Source organism: Cricetulus griseus, chromosome 3 (assembly GCF_003668045.3).
Source record: "Cricetulus griseus strain 17A/GY chromosome 3, alternate assembly CriGri-PICRH-1.0, whole genome shotgun sequence".
NCBI classification, from domain to species: Eukaryota; Metazoa; Chordata; class Mammalia; order Rodentia; family Cricetidae; genus Cricetulus; species Cricetulus griseus.
Window position 1 is genome coordinate 201,248,238 of NC_048596.1, and position 23,723 is coordinate 201,271,960.

The window sequence follows — 23,723 nt, forward strand, 5'->3', positions numbered from 1 at the left end:
CTCTGCCTCCTTAGTGCTGGGGACTGTCCCTTAGGGGAAAAGAACAGGGCTGTTCTGGTCCTTGACATTTCTCTCTAGCCAGCTGTTTAGGCGCGTGCGTGATGCTGCAGTGCCGCTCTAGGCCACCGGAGGCAGTAGCGCCCGGGGGCAAGCGTCGGCCTCGGGCGCGCCTCTCCTGCTGCCAACTGTGCGCAGCCGCTCGCGACGCTCGTCTATTGGCTGCCGCGCGTCACCGCCATACTGGCGGAAGCGGGGCCAGCGCGGTGCAGGGGCTGGACTGCCGCGTCCCTTGCGGTGTCGCCTACGTTCTCCCTGCTAGTGGAGTCTTGGAGCGGTCGGCGTGATGGAGAGACGCAGGATGAACCTGCCCACCGGGCCGGACACGCTGTGCTTCGATAAGGACGAGTTCATGAAGGTGAGGGACACCGGCAGGTTCGCTGTCGAGGAGGCCCTACGCTGAGGCCCTGCGGTTCCCGGAGGCTCGGGCGGGTCGCAGGGACGCGGGGAGGAAAGGGGCAGGGATGTCCAGGCTGAACTTCACTCTGACATTAAGGAATTGGAGCCTGACAGCCTCGTCATCCTGCAGCCCAGCTTACGGAAATCCAAACGGAAAACACTTCGGCGTCACCTGGCAGGCACAGCCTAGAAAAGGTTCAGGCTTTGAGCAGAACTGAAGGAGTTTGCCGTGTTAGTTGTATCCCCCGTTGTTGCCGCTTAAAATATCCCCCAAACATGTTTACATTCAATTTATTTCTTGAGACAGTGTTTTGAGTTGTAGTCCAGACAGGTCTGGATCCTCTTGTCTCAAGCCCTCCCAAGGATTGAGAGCCTACAGGCTGTGCGGGTTAATGTGTTAAAGTTGAGATTTGAGGGATCACTTTAAAGCTGCTTTCAAGGTTAGGAAGTTAGAAATTTTGTCTCTTTGGCACCTAAAATATTGATCAAATGAGTGTAAGTCTTCCAGGATAGTGAGTGTGTGCTTGTGATTCTCCTTTTACGGGGTAGTTTTGCCCTCCAACTTAATTGGCCTAGCTCTGTGTTGGTATTTGCATTCAGTTTACATGACCAGAGCTGTGGGGTTTTGGTTTTAATTTATATGTGTCTTCTTTACTGTGCCCACATACTTTTTCACGTGTGAGAGGCGTGTCTAGAGCCAGGGATGAAGCACTCTTGCTAAGCCGTTGCAGTAAGTGTAATTTGAAGATTTATTATTTTATGTGTATGTGTGTTTACCCTTCCTGAGTTTATGTGCACTGTGTGCCGAAGTCCTCAGAGGCCACAGGACTGTTGGAGGTACAGGTGCTTGTAAGCTGCTTTGTGGGTGCTGGGAGCTGGGAGCTAGGAGCTGGGAGCAGTAGTCCCTAGTAAATGACATCAAATAGGATGCTTAAATGAATAATTCAGAAACCAGTGTTCCGTGCCATGACTAAGAGCTCCCGTGAAAAGAGGATAGGAAGAGCCAAAGGTACACAACGGGGATAGATGTCTAGAAGAAGGAAGCTCACCCAGGATCATGGCTGTTTTGTCCTTAGGTGAGAAAACATCAGTGTGTTTACTTCTTAACTCAGGCCTCCCGCATGCCTAGGGCCAGGAGCCTTTCTGCCTCATTATCTACTATGTCCTTCTCACACTGACGTGATGCCTCTGTTAAATGCAGCATCAAAAAAGTAGACGGCACAAAATTCAAGGAGTGAAATAGCATACAGCAAACTTGGGGAATGAATGGCTGGGCTGCTGGCCCTTCTGTGCTGTTTCATGCTATCAAACCTCTGAGAGTGCCAAGCAATTTGTAGTTCTGTTAATGTGACCAGTTCAATTGTAGAAGAAACTACATAGAACAGCCATTCTGTGTGTAATGTTGGTTTTTCTAGGTGGAGCCAGAAGTTAAGGTCCTTTGTTATTTGTGTTTCCTTTAAAGAAACATTTTATGAGTTGGTTTGGTGGCAGAAAGGGCAGGAGGAGGAGTGTCTGCTACCCAGATTATATATTTGTACCTTATTCAAAATACTTTGCAAAGGCCTGTTTTTTTGGTTTTTGGTTTTTGGTTTTTTTTTACAAGGTTAGGGTATCAGACACACATTTGGAGAGTTGAGACCACATGAATTCCAGTCACTTGTTTGAAAACTGTTATTAGATTGCCATGATGACAACCTGCTAATGCAATGGTAGCAATTGTCTATTCCCCCTTGGCATTCATTGACCACCTACCGTGTGCCAACTACAAATCTAGACTTGAAGAGACAAGGATGGAAAGGTGTGGTTTGGTTGTTGAGCATGGTAAGAGGAAGGATGTTCGAGTTCAGAAACTGTACTTGGTCAGTAGTGTCTTTCAGACTTACCTGGTGTGTCCCCCCCCCCCCCGTCTGTCTGTCTATTTATCCATTTATTTTATAACCCAACTACTGTTTTCCCACCCTCCTCTCCTCTCAGTCCCTCCCCCACCTCGCTTCTACCCCCTCATACCATCCACTCCTCCTCCATTCTCTTCAGAAAAGGATAGGCCTTCCATGGATATTGGCAAAACCTGGCATATCAAGGTACAGAAAGACTAAGCAATTTTATATTATGCTGGTCAAGGCAACTCAACATGAAGAATAGGGTCCCAGAAGCCAGTAAAAGAATCAGAGCAGCCCCTGCACCCACTGTTAGGAGACCCACAAGAAGACCAAGCTAAACAACTGTAACAAATATGCAGAGAGCCTAGGTCAATCCCATGCAGGCTCCCTGGTTGTCGGATAAGTCTCTGTGAACCCAGGTTAATTAGTTCTGTGGGTGTTTTCTTGTGTTGTCCTTGTCCCCTCTGCCCCCCCTTTTATAATCCTTCCTCCCTCTCTTTAGCAGGATTCCCTGAGCTAGGCCTAATGTTTGGCTATGGGTCTGTGCATCTGTTTCTACCAGTTGCTGTATGAAGTCTCTCTGATGACTATTCTGGTGTCTTAGAGTTTCTGTTGCTGTGAAGAGACATTATAACCACAGCAACTCTTATAAAAGAAAACATTTAATTAGGAATCACTTCCAGTTTCAGAGGTTTAGTCCATTATCATGGAGGAACATGGCATTCAGGCAGACATGATGCTGGAGAAGCTGCTGAGAGTCCTACATCTTGACCCTCTGGCAGCAAAAGGAGTCTGTGTACCAGGCATAACTTGAGCATATATAACTTCAAAGCCCGCCTCCACAGTGACACACTTCTTCCAACAAGGCCACACCTCCTAATAGTGCCACACCTGGTTCTGGTTTTCTACCTCAGTTATTCCCAGTCACATACAGCTTTTGGCTGGAGAGTTGTCATTGGTGTCCCACTGTATTAGTTTTCTCATTGCTATGATCAAATACCTGACAAAAAGCAACTTAAGGAAGGGTCTATTTCAGCTTACAGTTTGAGGAGATATAGTCAGTCCATCCTGGCAGAAAGAAGTGGTGGCAAAATGTAAGGCAGCTGGTTGGTCACTTTGCACCTGCAGTTAGGAGGCAGAGTGATGAACTCCATTGCTGAGCTCATGTTCTCTAGAAAACCCATCACAGACAGGCCCAGAGATTTGTCTCCAAAGTGATTCTTCATCCTGTCACCTTGACTTTATCAACCATTGTACTCATCTTTCACTCTCAAAGTCACAGCAGGTTGTCATTGGGCCCATCACCCCCTGCACAGCTCTCGTGTAGTCAGCTAGACCCTTTTTGCTTGACCGTGCAGACCAGATGATCTCTTCCTTTGCTTTTTCCTTTTTAAACAATGATTTGCTGTCTAGCCCAAGCTGGCATTGAACTCTTGGTCCTGTCAACTTAGTAAACCAAGTTACTGTTGATTCTTAGCCTTCTGGCTAAGATCTAGGAAAAAAGCAAATTTCTTAGACGGAATACCTTTGATTCTACATCGGGTAGCTGTGCTGTGACAACAAGCAATCCTAAATAAGTCACTTAGAATAAGATGGTTCACTTGTCATGTCTTGCCCAAGGTCATATACCTGTTTATACCAAGGCTGGGGTTGGGGGTCATATTCCCCCAACCATCCAGGCTGATTGTGGCTGCAGATGGAGAAGCAAATGATTTTTCTGTAGGTGGCTATGATGCTTTGGTTGGGAAGGAAGCCTTTTTGTCTATATGATCATAGCAGGTATTTGGTTGGTTGACTGAGTTTTAACTAGTACCTGAAGAAATGGTATATACAGACCTTTATATTTTATTTTAAGATACCTATGTATTATTCATTTGTTCTTCACTGGTATGACTCTGAAATTAATCTGCTGGTTCCATTCAGTATGGTTTCTTTCGTATTCACTTTGTTTCTCTCGGTGGAGTGAGAACCTGTGGGCATTCACAAAGGATCTGCTATAGAGTCTTCTGGGTTTGTCTTCTTTCTCACCCCCTCCCCTGCTGGGTTTATGTCACCCAGATGTGATTCAGTAAGATTTGGCTTTGTAAATTGCCTGCTTCCAGTCTCTCCAAAGTCTTTTTTTTTTTTCAGTCATATTGTTTTGAATTTATACAGTGTTTAATGGAATTACGTGATTTTAATAATGTGTTCTGGGCCTTAACAAGTTTTGGAACCATTACACCTGAATCTTGGTGATGGGGCAGCCCCACTGGTAAGAGGCTCAGTCGCAGGTAATGTAGATAGTAACCTGCCAGCTGTGAGTGCGTCAGCTTACCAGGAGCTTCTGATGCTGTGAGGAGAAGCAAAGAGCATGGCTAGCCTGAGGGACCACAATGGGGAGTGCTGGCCTCCATACCTGGTGCATGGAAGCCCATGTTGTGGACATGTCATTGCCCACTCAAGTGTGTCATGAAATACTCCAGAGGTGTGTTGTTGTCTGGAGAGAAACAGGTGCATGTGTGCAGATGCACATGTGTATAAAAAAAGGTCTAGAACATATGAAGCACAATGTTAAATAGTGTAAAATAGATCAGTAGTGTGTATCTTATAAAGCATGAAGATTTCATTTTATTTTTTTTTCTTTGCTGTTTTTCACAGTTTATTGAAAATTTTACACTGAACATTTAATATTTAGGAGGTTAAAAGAGGAAAGCTGTTTCTGCTTTTAGAAGAGCCTTAACTGAATTGTGTCACTTTTGAAACTTAAATTCCCTGTAGACTGAGACCATGAGTAGACTGCCCTTGGCCCTTCTGGACACCTTTGTGAGTAGACAGGCACCTCTGTCATAGCATGTGACCAGAAAGGGCTCTGGACCGACTGGCCTTGTGAGTGATAGAATGGCCCTTTCCTCCTTCTGTCTTCATGTACCAGTAACTTGGCTTTCCTGCTCTTTCCAGGAGGATTTCGACGTGGATCATTTTGTGTCTGACTGCAGGAAGCGGGTGCAGCTGGAAGAGTTGAGAGATGACCTGGAGTTGTATTACAAGCTGCTTAAAACAGCCATGGTGGAGCTCATCAACAAGGACTATGCAGACTTTGTCAACCTCTCAACAAACCTGGTGAGCTGCCCTCCATAGCTCTCTATCACCGGTGTGATACATAGGTCCTCTTTTGTGTCTGTTGGTTCTTAAAAGTACAGTATTTTAGAAATCAAACAGTTTCAGGGTCAGACACTTATTAATATCAGTCACAGAAGAACTGAACTTGAATGGTGTTTTTTTATTTTTGTTCTTCCTCACATAAATCTGTTGTGACCTTATTATTCTCTTTGCATTTTTGGTTTTCTTGAGATGGTCTTTGGTTTTTGTTGTTTTTGAGGCAGTCTCTCTCTCTATAGCTGTGGCTGTACTGGTACTATATATGTAGCATATATATATATATATATATATATATATATATATATATATATATATATTGGCCTGAAACTCAGAGATCCATCTGCCTCTACCTCCCAAGTACTGGATTAAAGTGTGTGCTACCATGCCTGACTTTTGAAACAGGGTCTTAATGTGTCATCCTGGCTGTCCTAGAAATTAACTGTGTAGCGTAGGCTGGCCACAAACTTGCAGTAGTCCTCTGTCTTTGGGGTGCTGGATTATAAGTGTGAATCACCATGTCCAATGTGGCTTGGTTATTTTTTTTATAGAATTTAATTTGATATGTAATTCTTTTTCTTTTTTTAAAGATTTACTTCATTATTATGTATTCTGCCCCCATTTATGCCTACATGCCAGAAAAGGGCACCAGATCTCATTATAGATGGCTGTGAGCCACCATGTGATAGCTGGGAATTGAACTCAAGACCTTTGGAAGAGCATTCAGTGCTGTTAACCTCTGAGCCATCTCTCCAGCCCTTTGATTATTCTTGAGTAGATATAGGGTATTAGCTGTGAGTATAGTGAAGGGAGGGGCAGCAAGAAGCCTTTTTTTTTTAAAGATTTTATTTATTTATTATGTATACAATATTCTGCTTCCATGTATATCTGCACACCAGAAGAGGGCATCAGATCTCATAACGAATGGTTGTGAGCCACCATTTGGTTGCTGGGAATTGAACTCAGGACCTCTGGAAGAGCAGTCAGTGCTCTTAACCTCTGAGCCATCGCTCCAGCCCCCAAGAAGCCATTTTTGATGGGTGCTGACAGGTTCACAGGAAGTCCCATTGGTTAGGCTATTCTGCCAGATCACATGACAGCCACTCTTGGTGGGAGCCTATTCACTGGCATGACATACATGCACATGCTAGCAGGAAGCAGGGCCAGCACTGATTTTTCAGGAGGCCAGCCTTCATGAATGGTGAGGACTATGCCAGCTACTTATCAGAGCAGCATAGGAATGCTCAATATAAAGACTCTGAAACAGTTCTTTTTGTTTTGCTTTTTTAAATCTGGTTCATATTTTATTTTGCTTTTAAATGTTTGTCCAAAGGAATATAGAAAGTACAACCTCTGGGACTTTTAAGAAACATGAAAATGAATGAACTATGTTTGTGTTGTGAATGTGTTATAATTACTAAGATGATTGTTCCAGTAGAATTAGAAACTTAGAAAGTTTTATTTCCATTGTGTTTAATTTGGCTTTCCCCCAAGAGTTACAGGGTTTAGGTGAGATGTCCTTCATCAGACTCTGGCACCGGCCAGTTAAAAACTCATCACTTTCAGATAACAATCACTTGTAATGAAAATCTTTAGTCATTAAACTTACACTGGGGGCCAGGGCTCAATGGTGAGCACTTGCACTCAGTTTTCCCTAGTGTCAAAAAAAAAAAAACCCAAATCATCCAAAGATAAGTTGTATGTAAGGAGGCTTTTATGTATTCTGAATTCCTTATTCTCATGGTCTACATCATAGCCACAATCGTTTCTGTACTCTGCCAACAGTGATCATGGATACTTCGATCGTTACACAGATCATTACACTGGATTAGGACTGATGATTTTGAGCTGTCATGATTTTGCCTCTAGGTCGGCATGGACAGAGCCCTCAACCAGCTTTCTGTGCCTTTGGGACAATTACGAGAAGAGGTTATGGTAAGTTCCCCCACTCTTAGTAAATAGTTTAGCATAAAGCATGATACGCCTGTCTGCTTAGGGATCCAAGAATTCTGGTCTGTCAGTTTGTTGTTTTGGAATGGTCAGTAGTTAAGAGTTGGAGATAAATTATTCTCTTTTTAGCATGTGATATTACAGTCTACAACATGACTGGTGTAAAGCCATCTTCAAATAGATGGCTTTAAAGTGACTGGACGAGGGGAAGGTGAAGACTCTGTCAGTGACTATTCACTGGGTCAGAGCTGGCTTATAGCCTAAGCATTTGCTGTTTTATAAGTATTTTCCCAGGTGATAAATGATGTGTGGTTAGGTTCCTGCTGTTAGTATTCAGGCATCTATACTGGCCTGTCCTTGAGGTTCTGACAGGAAATGCCCTCAGCTGCAGCCACTAAGAGCACCACCTGTGCATATTCACCGTGTTCCATTTTAAAAGGGCCCTGTCTACCTCCCATCTTTCTTTCTCTCACTCCCTCTCCCTTCTCCTCCCCCTCTCCCCCTCCCTCCCTCTCTTTCCCCTTCTCTTCCCCTCTTTCCTCTCTCCTGATGCTCCTGTCTCCAGAGGCTGGTCTCCCCCCTTCCCTTTCCCCTTTTTATGATCCCTTTCCCTAATAAAAAACCCCTCTGCTTAAACCCTGTCACATGGCGTCTTTCTCTTGAGCACCACTTTTCTTAAATTACAACACCTACTCTGCCCACAAAGAACCCTGAAGCAACTAAAGGATGAGTTGTAATGTTTCTCTGGCATACTGTGCAGTGCAAGGAAGTCACTGGGAATGGACTTCTGGGTGAACATTACAGGGGAGTTTGGTATCATGTCAGTAGGTCACTGTGCCACCCAGTCCTTTGCCTCCTGGTCCGACCCACAGTTGTCTCAGGTTCCCTGACTGTCATACCCTTTGGCTCTGTGGAGCTGTCATGTACTTGGTTTCCTGTCCCAAGGTGACCTGTGTATATCACATGAGCTTGAAAAACCTTAGACCATGCTTGAACATGTGGCAGATGGACTTCGTTACATGTGCAGTGTTGAGGAAATGGTGTCAGTGTCCGGTGTCCTCAAGGAAGGAGGCCTGTGGCAGGAGTTACCTCCTCCATAACTAGGCTTTGAAACCACAAGAGTGTGGATGCTGATGTCTTGGTTGTTTTTCTGAAGCGCTCCTGAGTCACTCTCCACAGAATGTAGGAGAATGATTCTGTGGTCCCCTGCTGGGTTCCACATGCCTGTGACTGTACCTGGAGTTCCCAGAGCCCCATCCTCAGCTTTCTGTGGAAATGAATAGCAACTAATTGTTGTCTGCCTGCGGTCAGCTCTCATGCCTGCTTGTTCTTCCTTCATCACCTCAAACCTTCCCTCTGTTCTACTGTCTGCCTTGCCACCATATGCTAGTCACTTTAGCCAAACTCTACTGGTTCTTTTGTTGTTGTTGTTTTGTTTTGTTTTGTTTTGTTTTTTGATCATTAACCCAGAAGCAGGCCTTTGAGATCCTGAGTGAGATCAGGAATTGAAGCGTGCCATTGTTTGGCTTGTCAATAGTCAACGGTACAATATGAATGAGTGAATTTACTTTTTTGTAGAATTTTTGTGTTTTACCCATTTTATTCTAGTTTTCATTGCCTTCATTCCTAATCATCTCCTAGTTGGCCTAATTTAGTACCTTTGGGATATGTTTTTTTTGTTTCTCTGTTCTTCTAGCCTCTTGCTTCTGACTTCTTGGTTCATGAATTTCCCTGATCATGAGATGCTTTATCCATATTTCTTGTGTAGATTCTGGCCTACCCAAGAAGAATCCAGCACCCACCCCCAGTTTATCCTTGTCTTGAAAGGAAAGTATGCAGATACCAGGATGTGCCCTGCACGGGGCTGTCCTCATTCCTTTAGCTTTCTAAAATTTCCCTGTGCTTGTTTGCAGATTTTCAGGGTCTACTCCGTATTTTAAGTTCCACATGCTCACATACACAGGCTTTGATTGTCCTTTCTCCACTCCAGCTGTCTGTGGTGTCTCCTGTATGTCACTAGTCTACCATTACCTTGGCTTTGTATCTCGCTGTGCCTCCATGTCCTGGGTGCCTCACAGTTATTCTGTCTCATGCTTTGTAATCTTTGTTGATGTCTGAATATTGGCCTGGGTATACTAAGTCTTATGAGATAGAATTGATTGTGTCAGTTTTATAATGTTACACTTCATTTTTGCAAAACATTTTCTTTATTATTTTCAAGAGTCTTAGGTCCTCTGTCAGTGAAGGAATTCTGGCAGTAGATGAACGAATGTCTAAACAAGAAGACATTAGGAAGAAAAAGGTAAGCTGTGGTGTCTACCCCTAAACCATGGTTCAGTCTAGTGCCTTATCATCACTGTGGGGTGTGTGGTTTCTTTCTGGGTACTCAGGAAGAGCATGATGGCATCACCATGTCTGTGCAGCCATTAAGGGCAGTACCTAGGTATTCTTATGCCTGGTCTGTGAGTAAGTGAGAGGAGTAGCAATAAAGTTTTAAAGTGATGTGTTTTGTGCTACAAACACCCCTCCCAGGCCTCTCCTTTCATGTTCATCACTTACTGACTTATTGAAGGAAGACAAAATTGGAGACGTGCCTGAGTGGTCACTAGATTAAATAAGTTAAATAGTAGCACCCCACAGTGAAGCTTAGCAGGCATTCCATTTGTCCCTAGCACAGAGGGTGTTCTTGTGCACTTTCAGAGACAGAAGCTCAGTTTCTGCCAGCAGCTTAGCATTCTGGGGAGCCTGGGTGTCATCTCATTGTACCATGTGTCTCTCTTTGTCCTTCTGTGAACTTTTGTAATAAGTGTCTGTAATGAACTGATTCTTGGGTATGTAGGTGTGCTGTGCTCATGCAGTGAAAGAAAGTATATTGGAAACAAAAAACATGAAAATGTATCTTAAGAAAAATATAAGGGCTGGCAAGATAGCTTCCCATCTTAATTTTGTGTTATTTAATATAATCTTATAATAGATTTTTTAAATTTCACTGTAGAAAAGTCAGAAATAAGTTAGTATTCTTGGGAATTCAGGATTATGTAAGAATAAGGTGTATAATGTTGATCTTTGCCTCTCAATATCCTGGTAACTGTTTTTTTTGTTTTTATTTGCCATCTTCTTTATAGATGAGTGTGTTGAGACTTATACAAGTTATTCGATCAGTTGAGAAAATTGAAAAAATCTTAAACTCTCAAAATTCTAAAGATGCATCTTCACTAGAAGCAAGCAGGTGAGTGTTTTCACTAAGTACTTCACGTCCAGGCTAAAACTTTTTTGAGTGAGACTCATTTCTGGAAAGCAAAGAATATCTGAGTCTGGTTTACTGCTTTAAAAGTGACTCAGCCAGCTGTGGAGGCACCTGCCTGTAATCCCAGTATTTGGGAGATGGATGCTGAGGGGCCAGTGGTATTGACTTGGCTTTGCCTGCACCACACTGACAGGCCTTCCTGACCTGTCCTCAGTCAGCACCTGACGCCTACCCCAAGCTTCTTTCCTGGACACCTGTCCTGCTGCCCTTCCTCTCATTCCTGCTCAATTCAGGGTGCAGTCTCAGAACTCTACCCTTAACACAGACCCTGGGAGTCCTCATGTAACCTTACCAGGGACACTGAACTATCAGCTGCAAATGAGCTTTTCCAGGCTTGGATTGGGATCGGTGTGACCCCACCAAAGCCTCTCCAACCATTCTTCAGACATGTGTACTCATCCAGTGAGAAATTGACTCTCTTGTGTTTTTCCCACTTTCTCCAAGGCAGAAGAGTTCCACTCTCCTCTTCACCCTTATCTCAGGAAATGAGTACTTGTGTTCTTTCTCCTGCTGGCTAGGGTAAAACTGCTCTCTTTTCCCTTTCCTTCCCTTTCTCATCTCTAGAACCCATCCCTCCTCTACTCTAGTGCCAGCTTAGAATCTTGGTGGAGCAGTTCTCAGTGTTTCCTCATCTCCCCATTGTGCACTAAGCTGGAGCTGCAGGCTGATGCTGTGTGTCATGGCTGCATCTGCTTCCTCTCACTTTCTCCTCTGCCAGATTTAGACCTGGCTTCCCATCCTTTCAGTGCATGCCTCTGTCATATGATCCTTCAGGTTCTCCTATGCTTAGTCATTGTGGCAATTCAAATCCCCAAGCCTCCCTTCATCACTTGTACATTCTCCAGAGCAGGATCCAGGCTTGAGCCCAGTGTCCAGACCCCGTTCATCTTACTGAGGGCCTTTCTTTCATTGCCACCTCCCTTTGACTGCCCAGTTCTCTTAGCGTGTTCCAAATTCACTCAAAACATGCATAAGGTATGGAAAGGTGGTGTAGCACTGTGCTAAATGGAAGTAGAAGTTCCACAAAAGTTACCACAGTAAGCCTCCCCTGACCTCTACCTCCCTTCTGCCATCAGGCTTGCAAACATCCACTATGAACAGAAGCTATTGGTTGGCTTGAGTCTTTATCCTGTCAGACTGTAAGGTGCCTGGCATCAGGAGCCAGTCCTTACTACCAGTGTCAGTTGCTGGTAGACTCCCAACAAAGGTGCCAGACAGTGCCCTAGGGAAGAGTGGGCTTCCATCTGCCCTGGTGATGAGCTACACCTGTGACATTGTGCCTGCTTTAGCTGGATCACCTCTGGGAGCTTTGCTTAGCTCAGATCAGTACTTGTCACTGTAGCAAAGGGGAGGCAAGGGCAAATTAGTGAGTAATTAGGCTGAGGGGTGTTTAGACACTAGACATAAACAACCCCAGACTCCAGGGGAAGAGCTGCAGACACTAAAGACAGGAGCATCTTCTGGACAGCCTTTCACTTTCACCTCCACTCTGAACTAGTTTTGATTTGACAGTCCAGAGCCAAGCAGTCCAATGTCCTCACTGTGATATTTCCTTTGTCCTTGTGCTGGGGACATTTTTATCAGCTCACCATTTCTCCATAAAATAGTACATTTCTTGCTGTTTTTCCCCCCCTCCTTGAATGGTATGGGTACTTTATATCATGCTTTAGGGGATAGGTGCTTGCATTGCATTTTGTGGCAGCTGCACACTGAATACCTTCTCTGTAGGACCTACAGCATATAGAGGATGCTCTTTCAGCTATTGGTAATGTAACATTAAACTATTATTTAAGTAGGAAGGTATTTAAGAGATTTATTTATTGCTACTTTTAGGGCAACTTTATTAAAGTGACAAAAGTATTTGGTGTTTCAGAAATATCAGAGGTATTTCAGAAGAAGAGGGATGAGCAAGTGTTCAGGGATCACAATGTGAGAGAGACATAGAGTGAAAGCAGGGATAGTGAGGGCAATGGGAGCGGCTTAGAGAAGGTGGTGTGCACATGGCACCCTGTGAACCTGTGGTCCTGCGGCATGCAGCCTAGCAGCAGCAGTCACATACACTTTACCAATGGCCCACTGAGGCTGGAATGCTCTGGGTATGCCATTTGGAGGAGACAGACAGATGGCACAAAGGTTGATTTTGACCTTGTTGCAAGGTGGCTGCTGTCTCAAAACCAAGTACCACTGTCGGAAAGCTGAGCACTGCAATTTAGACCCATATGGCCAGTCAGGTGCCATGTTCTCTGGGAAGTCAACAGCTTTGCAATGAAATTCTCTGCTTGTTGTCTCTTCCAGCCCACTCTTGACTGGACAGGTTTTGGAGAGAATTGCCACAGAATTTAACCAGCTTCAGTTTCATGCTGTGCAAAGCAAGGGCATGCCCCTTTTGGACAAAGTGAGACCTGTAAGTGTGGGTTGGGCTTGGGCTCTGGGTTGCAGAGAATCTTACTTAGTAGTTAGCAGCATGCTGGCACTAATTGTGAATTACAGGATGTTGACCCTAGGCTTGGATTTAGGTTTGGGGTTCCTATTTTCCAAGTGTCATTTACTGAAGATTCTGTGGAAAGATTCAACTCACCTTCTCTAAGTTTTTAAATCTGACATCATATGGCATATGGCGCAGATAACGTTAAATTTTCCCAAATCCTCAGACTGAGCTTTTTTTTTTTTTTTTTTTTTTTTTTTTTTTTTTTTTTTTTTTTTTTTTTTTTTGCCATTTAGTCTCTGTGTGCAAGTGTGTTTGCAGATGTCTGTAGAGGCCAGAAAAGGGTTGTCACGTCTCCTAGAACTAGAATTAGAGGTGGCTGTAAGTCATTCACTGTGGGTGCTAGGAACCGAACTCAGGTCCTCTGCAAGAGCAGCAAGCACTGGCACTGTTTAATAGCTGAGCTATTTCACCAGCCCATTGACTGAGCTTTAAATCTATGTCTGTCAGAAATCAATTTACCTTGTAGCTTCAGAAGAAAATGACATTTTCTCATTCTGTCTCTATAAATTCTTCTTTGCTGAGCCAATGGTCTACTTGGAGAAAGGTCATGGGAGGAGATAGGCTGTTTCCCCAGGCAGGGCCCTCTTTTAAATGTCCACTCACTGCCTTCTGTGGGGTCAGACACCAGTGTATGCACAGCCACTTGAAGTTTGGCATTGTGATATGAGCTTTCTGATGGCTTCCCACAGCGCATAGCTGGCATCACAGCAATGTTGCAGCAATCTCTAGAAGGCCTCCTGCTGGAAGGCTTGCAGACCTCTAATGTGGACATCATCCGGCACTGCCTGCGTACCTATGCCACCATTGACAAGACCCGGGACGCAGAAGCTCTGGTTGGCCAAGTCCTAGTAAAGCCGTATGTCAATGAGGTATGTGCTTCTGGTGTGGGGAGCTTATACAGAGCCATGCTGTGCTGCCTTTGCTTTGTGTGGGGTAGGGATGGTTACACCTGAGATACAAGGAGCTTGATCTGCATGCTAGCTAGGAATGGGTCCTGCCGCACAGTTGGTAACTGGAATTAAGTGCATTTTGGTGGGTGTTCATGATGCAGCTGGGATATGCCTTCTTTTCTGGGCTTAATTTCACCCAGGAAGAACGCATGGATCAAAATATTTTAGCTCTGTTAAGGTTTGAATCATTTAAGCCACTAGAAAGCAACCACTGGTCTTGTAGGTGGAATAGACAAGCAAACAACTGGAACAGCACCCAAAGAGTCCAGAACAGTGAGGCATGTGCAAGAGAAGGCAGATATACGTCCACAGCTCTTTAGGGAATAGAAGATACTGGTCAAGGCTTGAAAAACGGGGGAGGAATTGTCAGGACTAGGAAGGTGGGAATCAGATATGAAGGATTTTCATATCAAGCTGACAGTAGGACACCTAGGCAAATGTCCTTCACCCATTGTGTTAGCTATCAGGTAGGAGTTGTGTGTTCTGCTGGGAACTGCCAGCATTTGTGATGGCAGATGTTTGGCTGATCTCATGGGGTAGGGGGTATCCTTCAGCTCGCTACTGTACAGCTTTGAGATTAAGTACAGAGATTCATTTTAATCCTGAACAAGCTTAGAATTGCTAAAATAAGTTCTCAGTTTCCCACATTTTTATCTTGTTACACCCTGTAGCTGTCTGTGGAGGGAAGAGAACAAACTGTACAGCCATTACCAGTAAATAGGATATCTCAGTTACAGATACAAGCTGTGCCTTTCACTGAACTGAGTCTGGAGTGCTGAAGTAAAGAAGCATTTGAAGTTTGTGGGACATCGAGTGTATTAGTTTGCTTTCTGTTGCTGTGGTAAATCATCATGACCAAAATCAACTTAAGGAAGAAAGAGTTTGTTTTAGCTTATAGTTCCAGAGGGATAGAGTTAGTAATGGCAGAGAAGGCTTAGCAAGAGCTGGCAAGAGCAGAAAACTGGGTGATCACATTTTTGTCTGTATATGGGTAGCAGAGAGCAGGAAAAGGAAGTATGGTAAGGATATAAACCCTCTAAGCTCATCCATAGTGAAGGCTCTACCTCTGGGAACCAAGTATTCAAACATGAGTCTATGGAAGACATTTCTCATTTAAAGATAGCATTAAGTGAATTATGGCCCCCTTATTTTTAAAACTTACAGTTTCTGTTACATCGTATTTTGAGTTTCAACCTTGTAACCAAAAATAAAATATTAAAGTGAAAAATATTTTCATTTGTCTGCCTAATACCCTACCCTAAGCCTAGTAGTGATAGAAGAGGGCAGGGTCAGGCTGTGAGGAACTGTAATGAACCCCTTGCTCTGATCTAGACTGCAGGAAGCAGGTTCTTCCGCCTCAGACCAGTCTCTACCACCTAGCCTCCTCCTTCCCCACATCAAGCTAGAGCTACAGCTACAGGTAGCAACTGGTTCTGAACGCAACCAGTTTGGCTTTACTGTTTAAAAATATGCAGCTGACCTGGGTGATGGCACACACCTTGAATTCCAGCACTGTGAAGGTAGAGACAGGCCAATCTCTGTGAGTTTGAGGCCAGCTGATTCTTAATGAGTTCAAGTCAATAACAGTTGAAGAGTAGCCCAAGTTTCCCCTCCCACCTTTGTAGTGTCTGTTTTTCTTTAAGTGCCATTTTAAAATAGTTTTCATTTTTTTATAGGTGATCGTAGAACAGTTTGTTGAGTCTCATCCCAGTGGTCTTCAACTCATGTATAACAAGCTCCTAGAATTTGTTCCTCACCACTGCCGCCTTCTCCGGGAAGTCACAGGAGGAGCTGTGTCAAGGTAAGTTCAAGGGTTCAGCCTGAGGTGCTCCCCAGGGCTGGCTTAGTGAGCAAGTCCATTGTGAGCCTAGTGTGTTCCTGCTCCTCCCTCTGCTGGAAGGCAGATCTGATTGCAGGCACTGCAATGAGGACTCAGGCTGTGTCTCTCAATGGAGCCCTCCATTTTCCTTTTCTGGGCTGCCTTCTTCCCAAGTCCAGTTTAAACTGAAAGTATGTGCTTTTCATGGTCCAAATCTCATTCCATAATCAAAACAAGCATTTTCTGGTTTTGCAGTCCTGGACTTAAACTCAGGATCTTGTACATTGCAAGGCATATGTCTTCACATTCAGCTACTCCCCAGTGTCCAGCATTGAAATTGGCAAGTTTTATACTGATCCTGAGCCTGTCTTTAGTTTTCCTTTTGGTCAGTTTCCATTCTTCAATAAATATGTTTGCTTTAACCATTGCCATCTGACCAGTCTTCTGTTGTCTAACTTAGTAGGACCCAAGCAAGCTTCCAGTTCTCAGATCTGCATGCTGAACCTTCTCCCCTGTTCTCAGGGCTTCTCAGTGCTTGTGGGGAGGTTGCAGCCTCCCGGCAAAATGAAGGAGGCTCTTCACTGTCTGGTCCTGTACTGTCAGCTGACATCTTTCACATAGAAACCACTTTGTGAGCTTAAGTGTGTGCTTTTATCTTCGTGCTAGATCTGCAGTTTAGAAATCCAATACCTAGTTCCAGACACTACAAAACAAAGTACATACACATTAACTTAGCGTCCTCTTATGTCAAGATCTGTGACTAAGATTTTACATGAAATGCCATAGATTTTTTAGAACTGAATACATTCTTAGAGCATGAAACCACAGCATTTTAGGAACAGATAGGTTAGTAAATTTGCATGGCTTATAGTAAGTGTCTTTTGCTTTTCCTGTGGTATGAGGCTATTTTTGATACCATGTCTTTTTTTGTGGCCCAGGTTGGCCTGGAACTTATAATTCTTCTGTCTCAGCCTCCCCAGTGCTGAGAAAGCAGACCTGTGCCACTATGCTTGGCTCTAGGCTGCTATTTCCCAAGCTAAGAGTCTGGATGGTGGCCTGTGAGTGGGAGAGTTGCATCAACTTTTTTTCTTTTGGTTTTTCGAGACAGGGTTTCTCTGTGGCTTTGGAGGCTGTCCTGGAACTAGCTCTTGTAGACCAGACTGGTCTCGAACTCATGGAGATCCTCCTGCCTCTGCCTCCCGAGTGCTGGGATTAAAGGCATGTGCCACTAACCTGGCTTGTATCAACTTTTTGTTTATGTAGTGACTTTGTCTTCTCCCTAACAGGATCATGGAGGAGATGGTAGGAGAGTCAGGGTCAGTGTGACACTGAGACCCAGAAGTGAAATTGAAGTAATCTAGACAGGAAGTATAGTATTTAAAACAGTTAAAATAAGATTTAGGCTGAGGGCTTTTATTTAAACACCGTGCAGTAAGTAGAGGGTAGAGTAAGCTGACTGATCTTGGCTCTTGTCCCATAGTGAGAAAGGCGCTATCGTTCCTGGCTATGATTTCTTGGTGAATTCTGTGTGGCCAGAAATAGTTCGAGGACTAGAGGAAAAGCTGCCCTCGCTCTTCAATCCTGGGGATCCTGACGCCTTTCATGAGGTAATGTCTTGTCATCTTGGTTCTTAAAAAATGCTCTCTAGCCTAGGGAAAGTCACATTTTCATTGATATAGTTTTAGTCTTTGGGTTAATGAAAAACAAAACTGTGATTGTTGAGGAAAAGCTTCCCTTGCTCTTCAATCCTGGGGATCCTGACGCCTTTCAGTATTTTAATTATGTGACTTTAAAGGTGTGGTAGGGCTTACTTTGTTCTCCTCTGCCCTGGATTACTTCCTTTTTCCTCTCCTTTCTCCTTTCTTTCCCTGCCCTTTTGTAATTTAAGTTTTGGAGGCTTTTCTCCTTTGGACTGTTTTTCCTTCCACTTTTTTTATTGCTTCTGTGTTGGTGAAGTCACAAGAGGCATGTGTGTTCTCTCCTCGTAACAGAATTATAGGTGAATTCATGTTTCTGGCCTCTTCCCCAGTTGGACATGCTGCTCCTGGCATTTTCAGTTTGATATGTTTAAAATTTGGCATTACAGAGTCATCACTCTGTAAATGACTCCCGGGTTTATCCTTTCTGCTGTTCACTGTTGCTTACTGAAGACATCAGCACATTCTTTCTTCTTCCTACATCTCATCCCTTAGAAGGCTTTATAGTAAGGCTCACTGATCGTACACTTCGTGTCTTTACAATAAACGCTCAGTTTATGTTTGTCTGCAGATGAAGACCCTGCTTTTCTTTTGAGGAAATGGTTTGCTAGAGATGGAGCTCTTGGTATGTGGAACTCTTTGGCCCAGTAGCCGATCAGCTACTGATCTGTCCTCTCTGGTTGCTGTTAGGGTCTGACTCTGGTGTGTTGTGTGAGCATCTTTCTTACTATACTTAGGCTTTGTTGGACTTCCTGCACTGAGGACTAGTATTTTCCTTCATTCTGCCATGTCATATGTGTTGTCTCTTCCATTCCTCAAGCTCTCTATCATCCCCTGCCCCTTTGCTTTTGTTGATGATGCTGGAGCCTTTCTTCTTGGGACAGAACATTCTCTTCAATTCTGTGTGAACTGTCTCTCTTGAGTGTTGAGTGCTCAGTGTTAATTGCCATCATGGTCATTTCTAGTACTCTTTGCTTTTTTTTAATCTGCCCGTTTAATCTGTTAATAGTTTCAGCTGTCTAGGGACAAAGGTAACTGGTGGACTTCGGTTCAGAAAAGTCTGGAGCTTCCTTGTACCAGAGAAACCCACTGTGCTGTTAGTACTGCATGTAGAATGTTGGATAATGTGGTGACTTGTGTTTTGATAAGGTTTGTAACCAGGTTTTATGATTTTAAAAACTATTGTGTTTTTTTTAGATTGGATGTCAAAAATGGGGTGAAAGAGCTTTATAGACTAACTGACCAGGGAACTTTCTATTTTTCTGTGTTATTTAGAGACTCATATGGACCATATGTGACTCAGCAGAGGTTTGGGCTCAGAAGGGAACCTTTCTGAGAGAACCTGAACTCCAGAATTGTAGAGCAGGACCAAGCAAGCCCTCAGGCCCAGTGTTGGTGGCTGCAGTTTCTGTGGGTCTCTACTGTTCAAGCTGAACAAATGCCTTCAGCTTGAAGTCCATGCCATGCTTCTTCTGAAGGGGCTGGGCCTTTGTACTCTTTTAGTCTTCCCTGTTTTCAGGGACAGTGCAGTCCCCTTTGTCTCAGCTCCTTACACCTAGACTACCCTGGAGGGTAAGACATACCCTAAGTAGCTGAAAGAAATGTAAGACCTGTGGCTTTGACTGCAGTGAAATTCCTATCCACATGAACTTTTTGAGTTTAGGGATTTGGTGACAGGGTATTGAGCCTTTTCTAACTGAGAAAGAGCTAAAAGTCCAGCTTGGGACCTAGGGATAGAGACCCCACAGAATGTAAGTGTGGTCTTTGTGCATTTCTTAGCTGTGTCTGTAGAAGGAAGAATGGTTGTCATGATTCCTTTGTCAAAACAGTTGTAAGGTTAAGTCAATGCTGGTGGCCCACTTCATTCAGCGCTGTCAGTCAGCCCTCTGTCACCTCTCATCCACAGGAATGGTATGTCTCATCTGATGGACTCTCTTTTCCTCATTTCCTTTTAAATGACTTATGCTTGTAGAGAGGTGCTGAAGAATTATGCTGCTTAATCTCCTGTCTGTGATCCCATGTGGAGGTCAGAGCTGCCCTGGAACCAGAGTGTGTCATTTAGAAAGCCCTGGCCTTGTGTGTGACACCTGGGCTTCATGTGGACTTTTCCCTAAGAGTCCTGGGGACTATCACAGAGCTACTCTGGGCATGGCCAAAGCTCTAATGAGGTGGGAAGTTGGGGAGTTAAGCTGCCCTAAGGTCAGTCAGCTCCAGCCTGATTCTGTGTTGACCTTTACTGTCATGGCTACGGTTGTCATCATATGCTCCTTACTCTGCCTAGCTTGCTAATAGAGAAAATCCCACCATTTGTTCTTGTTCTAGAAATACACTGTAAGCATGGATTTTGTACAGAGGTTTGAGCGGCAGTGTGGATCCCAGGCCAGTGTGAAGAGACTCCGAGCACACCCTGCCTATCACAGCTTCAGCAATAAGTGGAACTTACCTGTTTATTTTCAGATAAGGTCAGTCACTGCACCATATCCTGCCCTTCTAAATAGACTTTTTCATGGTTGAGGGTTAGTCTTGCTATGTGGCTCAGGCTGGCCTTAAAATCATGATCCTCTAGCCTCAGCCTCCCAATTACTGGGATTATAAGTGCCTGTCACCACACTCAGTTAACTGGCATTTGCTAGTTAATTAAAATTTTAAAATTATTATTAAGGCTTTTAAATGTTTTGGGGGGGGCGATATTACTCCAATCAGCAGTTCTCTAAGGGTGGCAGAATTAAAGTGAAGATGTTTATATATCATGGATGATGAACTATCAAGAAAGTGTGAGTTTTCTGGTAGTGGGAGAGAAAAGGGACTTGGAATAAGCTGGACTCCAGGCCTTGCATCATTGCCACAGTCCTCTGGCTTTGTGATGAAAAGCACTGAAGGTGCTAGATGGCAGTCCCTCTGTCCTTTTCAGTCACTATCTGCCTCCAGTCCTGGGCCTGTGTTTGGCTCTGTGTCCCCCTTTCAGCTTGTGAAGAGCAGGTGGCTATTTACTCTCCCCTGGAACAAAGGACCTTTGTAACCTTTGTTCTCTGACCTGGAAGACAGTTATACTTTCCTTCCAGATCTCATGATCTGTTACCTATGTCAACAAGCAAGTCTGTAGAATGCCAAGAAATTCATACAAGTCCTCAGCAACTTGTTGCCCCAAGAATCAAACAAAGCAGAGCTACCATGGGGTGGGGTGGGTCCTTTCCAGACCAGCATTGCTGAAGCTTGTGAGTGAGAGTTCCATGAAGAGTACAGGCTTTCTTGTTTGGGTGGCCAGGTGCTTCACAAACTGTGATATAGAGCTCTGAAGAGAATTGCTGAGTGGAAACAACATCAAAAAGCAGCTACCCACAGCAGGGCGGTGGTGGCGCACGCCTTTAATCCTAGCATTCTGGAGGCAGAAGCAAGTGGATCTCTGTGATTTGGAGGCCAGCCTTGCCTACAGAGTGAGTTCCAGGACAGGCTCCAAAGCAATACGGAGAAACCCTGTCTCGAAAAACCAAAAAAAAAAAAAAAAAAAAGTTATAAAGTACAGCTCTTTTAGTTCAATTCTTCTTTCATCCAAGAAATAATACAAATAAGATTTTGCAGAACTTTTACTGGGTGTTTATTCTGAGGAATGACAGCTTTGTCAGCATGGCCGAGGTCAGAGTGACACTATCACCACAAAACAAACCTGAGTCAGGATTGTGGTGGCATACATATACCTGTGATACAAGGTAGGATGATTCCAGACTGGACTACTCTGGGAGACCCTGTCTCAAAAAGCCAAAAACCACAAAAGGTAAGCCCTAGGATAGCTTCTAGTTATTCAGAGGTTTTGCTAAGATGTACTAGTGTGCTCTCAGGATCAGTGTGAACTGCTGCACCTGACATGCATTGCGTGCCCACCCTAGGAAAAGGCAGCCCAGCCTGCAGCCTTTCTCATGGGCACATCTTAGGTCTGCTCATTCCAGAGACCTTGATCTGTCTGCTTGATGTTGGCCCTTACAGGCATGTTGGAAAGTAGATGCACTTTCAGTCCCTAGTGGAGAAAGTAAATGCACACATGACCTATATAGCTTTAGATTGTACAGAGGAGTGCAGGCCTTTCCACTTGAAGTTCCTGGAATGTGCTCCCAGAACATTCTATGAGTGTATGATTTGTAGTTCTTTCTTTGATGTGAAATCCGTGATATGTAGGCTTAGGTATCTTCTCCCCATCTCCCTATTCTCAGAGCTGCATGTCCACGGATCATATATGCTTCATGCTGTCTGGTACTTCAAGCAGAGAGAAAGTGGCACCCTCTACTCTGGGCTGCCACAGGTGTCGTTTTGTAAGAGTGCTTTTACTTTCCTGTAGACCATGATGCTCAGGGAGGAATGTGTGTGGAGTCTTTCCCCAAACCCAAATGTTAGAGTTTAGCTGTCTTTCCTCTCCTACTGAGATCCCATGGACAGTGACACTGTAGTGCATCTGAAAGCTGACCATAGCATGGCTGCTCAGGGTTCACCATAGTAGTCAGCAGCTCTGCAAGGCACTGGCCTCCCTAAGGCAGCTGTGCCTGCTGTCTTGGACCTTTCTTTCTGAGTTGTGTTCTTGGCTTGCGAGCAGATGCACTGCTGCTAAACAGAGTGCTTACTGTCAGGGCTCCCTTCCATTGTTTCTGTGAATTGTCACAAATGTTCACATAACTTGGGGCCCTGTACCTTTACCTAGTTTGCTAAACTAAGCCCATTTCCTTTCTAGTATCAGGTTCTGTGTTTGGTACTATGTTCTACTCCAATGACTACCACAACCATGGCACATCCTCACCTTGAGCCTCTTAGATAGTTCCACCTTTCCATTGTGGACAGTAGAGCTAGGCCCTAGGCCTCCGCATCAGGCTCCTTTCCTGGGATTTGTGTAGATTTTGAAAGATGCTGTGGGGCTGAGGCAGAGTTCTAGGGGTGGTGTGTACTGCTGCTGCCCACAGCCCTGTCTCTAGTCCTTGCACATAGGGGCTACTTCCTGGGCTGCTCCCTGAAGCTCTCACCACTTCTCTCTCAGCTTCGTGCCTTTTCTCTCCTGTTGCCAAGGTCAGCCTATTGTAGGCTTCCCTGACACCTGCACAGTTCATTTCCATGAAGTGACTCTAAAAGTGTCACTTGGATGAGCTCATCTTGAGCATAAGTCAGAATTCTCTGTTAGTGAGGGAGTTAGCAAGTACAAGAATGCAGAGGCTAGTGCCGTTAGACATGGACACTGGTCCATGGAAGCAGCCAGTTGTCCAATCCGTAGAACAGCTTCATTCTGCAGTCAGGAAAACCCGCTGTCTCCATTAGTGAAGACACTGGGGACAGGCTGTCATCAGGATGTAAGGAGAAGCAGGAAGGTCAGCAGAGGCTGACAGGTATGTTCAGTGACCCCAGGGTTGACTGGGACCTTGGAAATCTCCCTCAAGTGACAGACGCAGGTACAAAGCCAGCTTTCCTGTGTTTTAGTTTGGGACATTTCTTCACTGTGCTATTGCTGATGTAGGGGTTAGAGATAACACTGTGTGGCCCCGAAGTGTTACTACAAAGTGAACTTAAGGGATCCTCTTAATAAGGCTTGGCTAACGTGTATTTGAGACTAGGTGCAAATAGCAGAGAACCCGGCAGAATAGTGGCCTAATCAAGGACTTTATTTCTCACACAGTGAAAAGAAAAAAGGGTATCTTGGACATCCTTGAGAATATTGGGTGTCAGTGGGTAAGACAGGAGGCTAGGCAAGGAAAAGCATTTGCAGAACACTGATCCATGTCCTTCTTTCTCAGGTTTAGAGAAGTGGCAGGATCCTTAGAAGCATCACTCACAGACGGGCTAGAAGACGCCCCAGGTAACCTTAGAGTGGAAACAGCAGGTGTCCCTAAAGGGGTTAGCTGAGCTCACCAGCCAGCTCAACCCTGATCCCGAGAGTGTTCCTGCCTTTTCTCACCATACAGTAAGTTGTGTTGTAAGGACACTGGCTTAACATCTTTAAAAAAACAAATAAATTTTTTTTTGTATGGCTGAACCCAGGACCCCATAACATGCTGGGCAAGCACTCTACT

The 23,723-nt window shown here is 44.4% G+C and overlaps 1 protein-coding gene across 2 annotated transcripts in view; it reads left to right on the plus strand.

The window, feature by feature from the left end:
- The first annotated feature begins 231 nt into the window (after positions 1 to 231).
- Positions 232 to 23,723, plus strand: part of Cog2 (component of oligomeric golgi complex 2) — a 33,000-nt gene continuing 9,508 nt past the window's right edge. The window contains exons 1-11 of one of the 2 annotated variants that reach the window (XM_027404846.2): positions 232 to 415; positions 5,274 to 5,435; positions 7,341 to 7,406; positions 9,643 to 9,723; positions 10,547 to 10,650; positions 13,024 to 13,132; positions 13,906 to 14,085; positions 15,843 to 15,967; positions 17,466 to 17,592; positions 20,005 to 20,144; positions 23,448 to 23,509. In XM_027404846.2, the coding sequence (XP_027260647.1) occupies positions 344 to 415; positions 5,274 to 5,435; positions 7,341 to 7,406; positions 9,643 to 9,723; positions 10,547 to 10,650; positions 13,024 to 13,132; positions 13,906 to 14,085; positions 15,843 to 15,967; positions 17,466 to 17,592; positions 20,005 to 20,144; positions 23,448 to 23,509 (1,228 nt within the window). In that variant the 5' untranslated portion in view covers positions 232 to 343. Of the gene's footprint in view, positions 416 to 5,273; positions 5,436 to 7,256; positions 7,407 to 9,642; positions 9,724 to 10,546; positions 10,651 to 13,023; positions 13,133 to 13,905; positions 14,086 to 15,842; positions 15,968 to 17,465; positions 17,593 to 20,004; positions 20,145 to 23,447; positions 23,510 to 23,723 lie in introns of those variants that run through there. The other variant, XM_027404847.2, reaches the window with a different exon arrangement.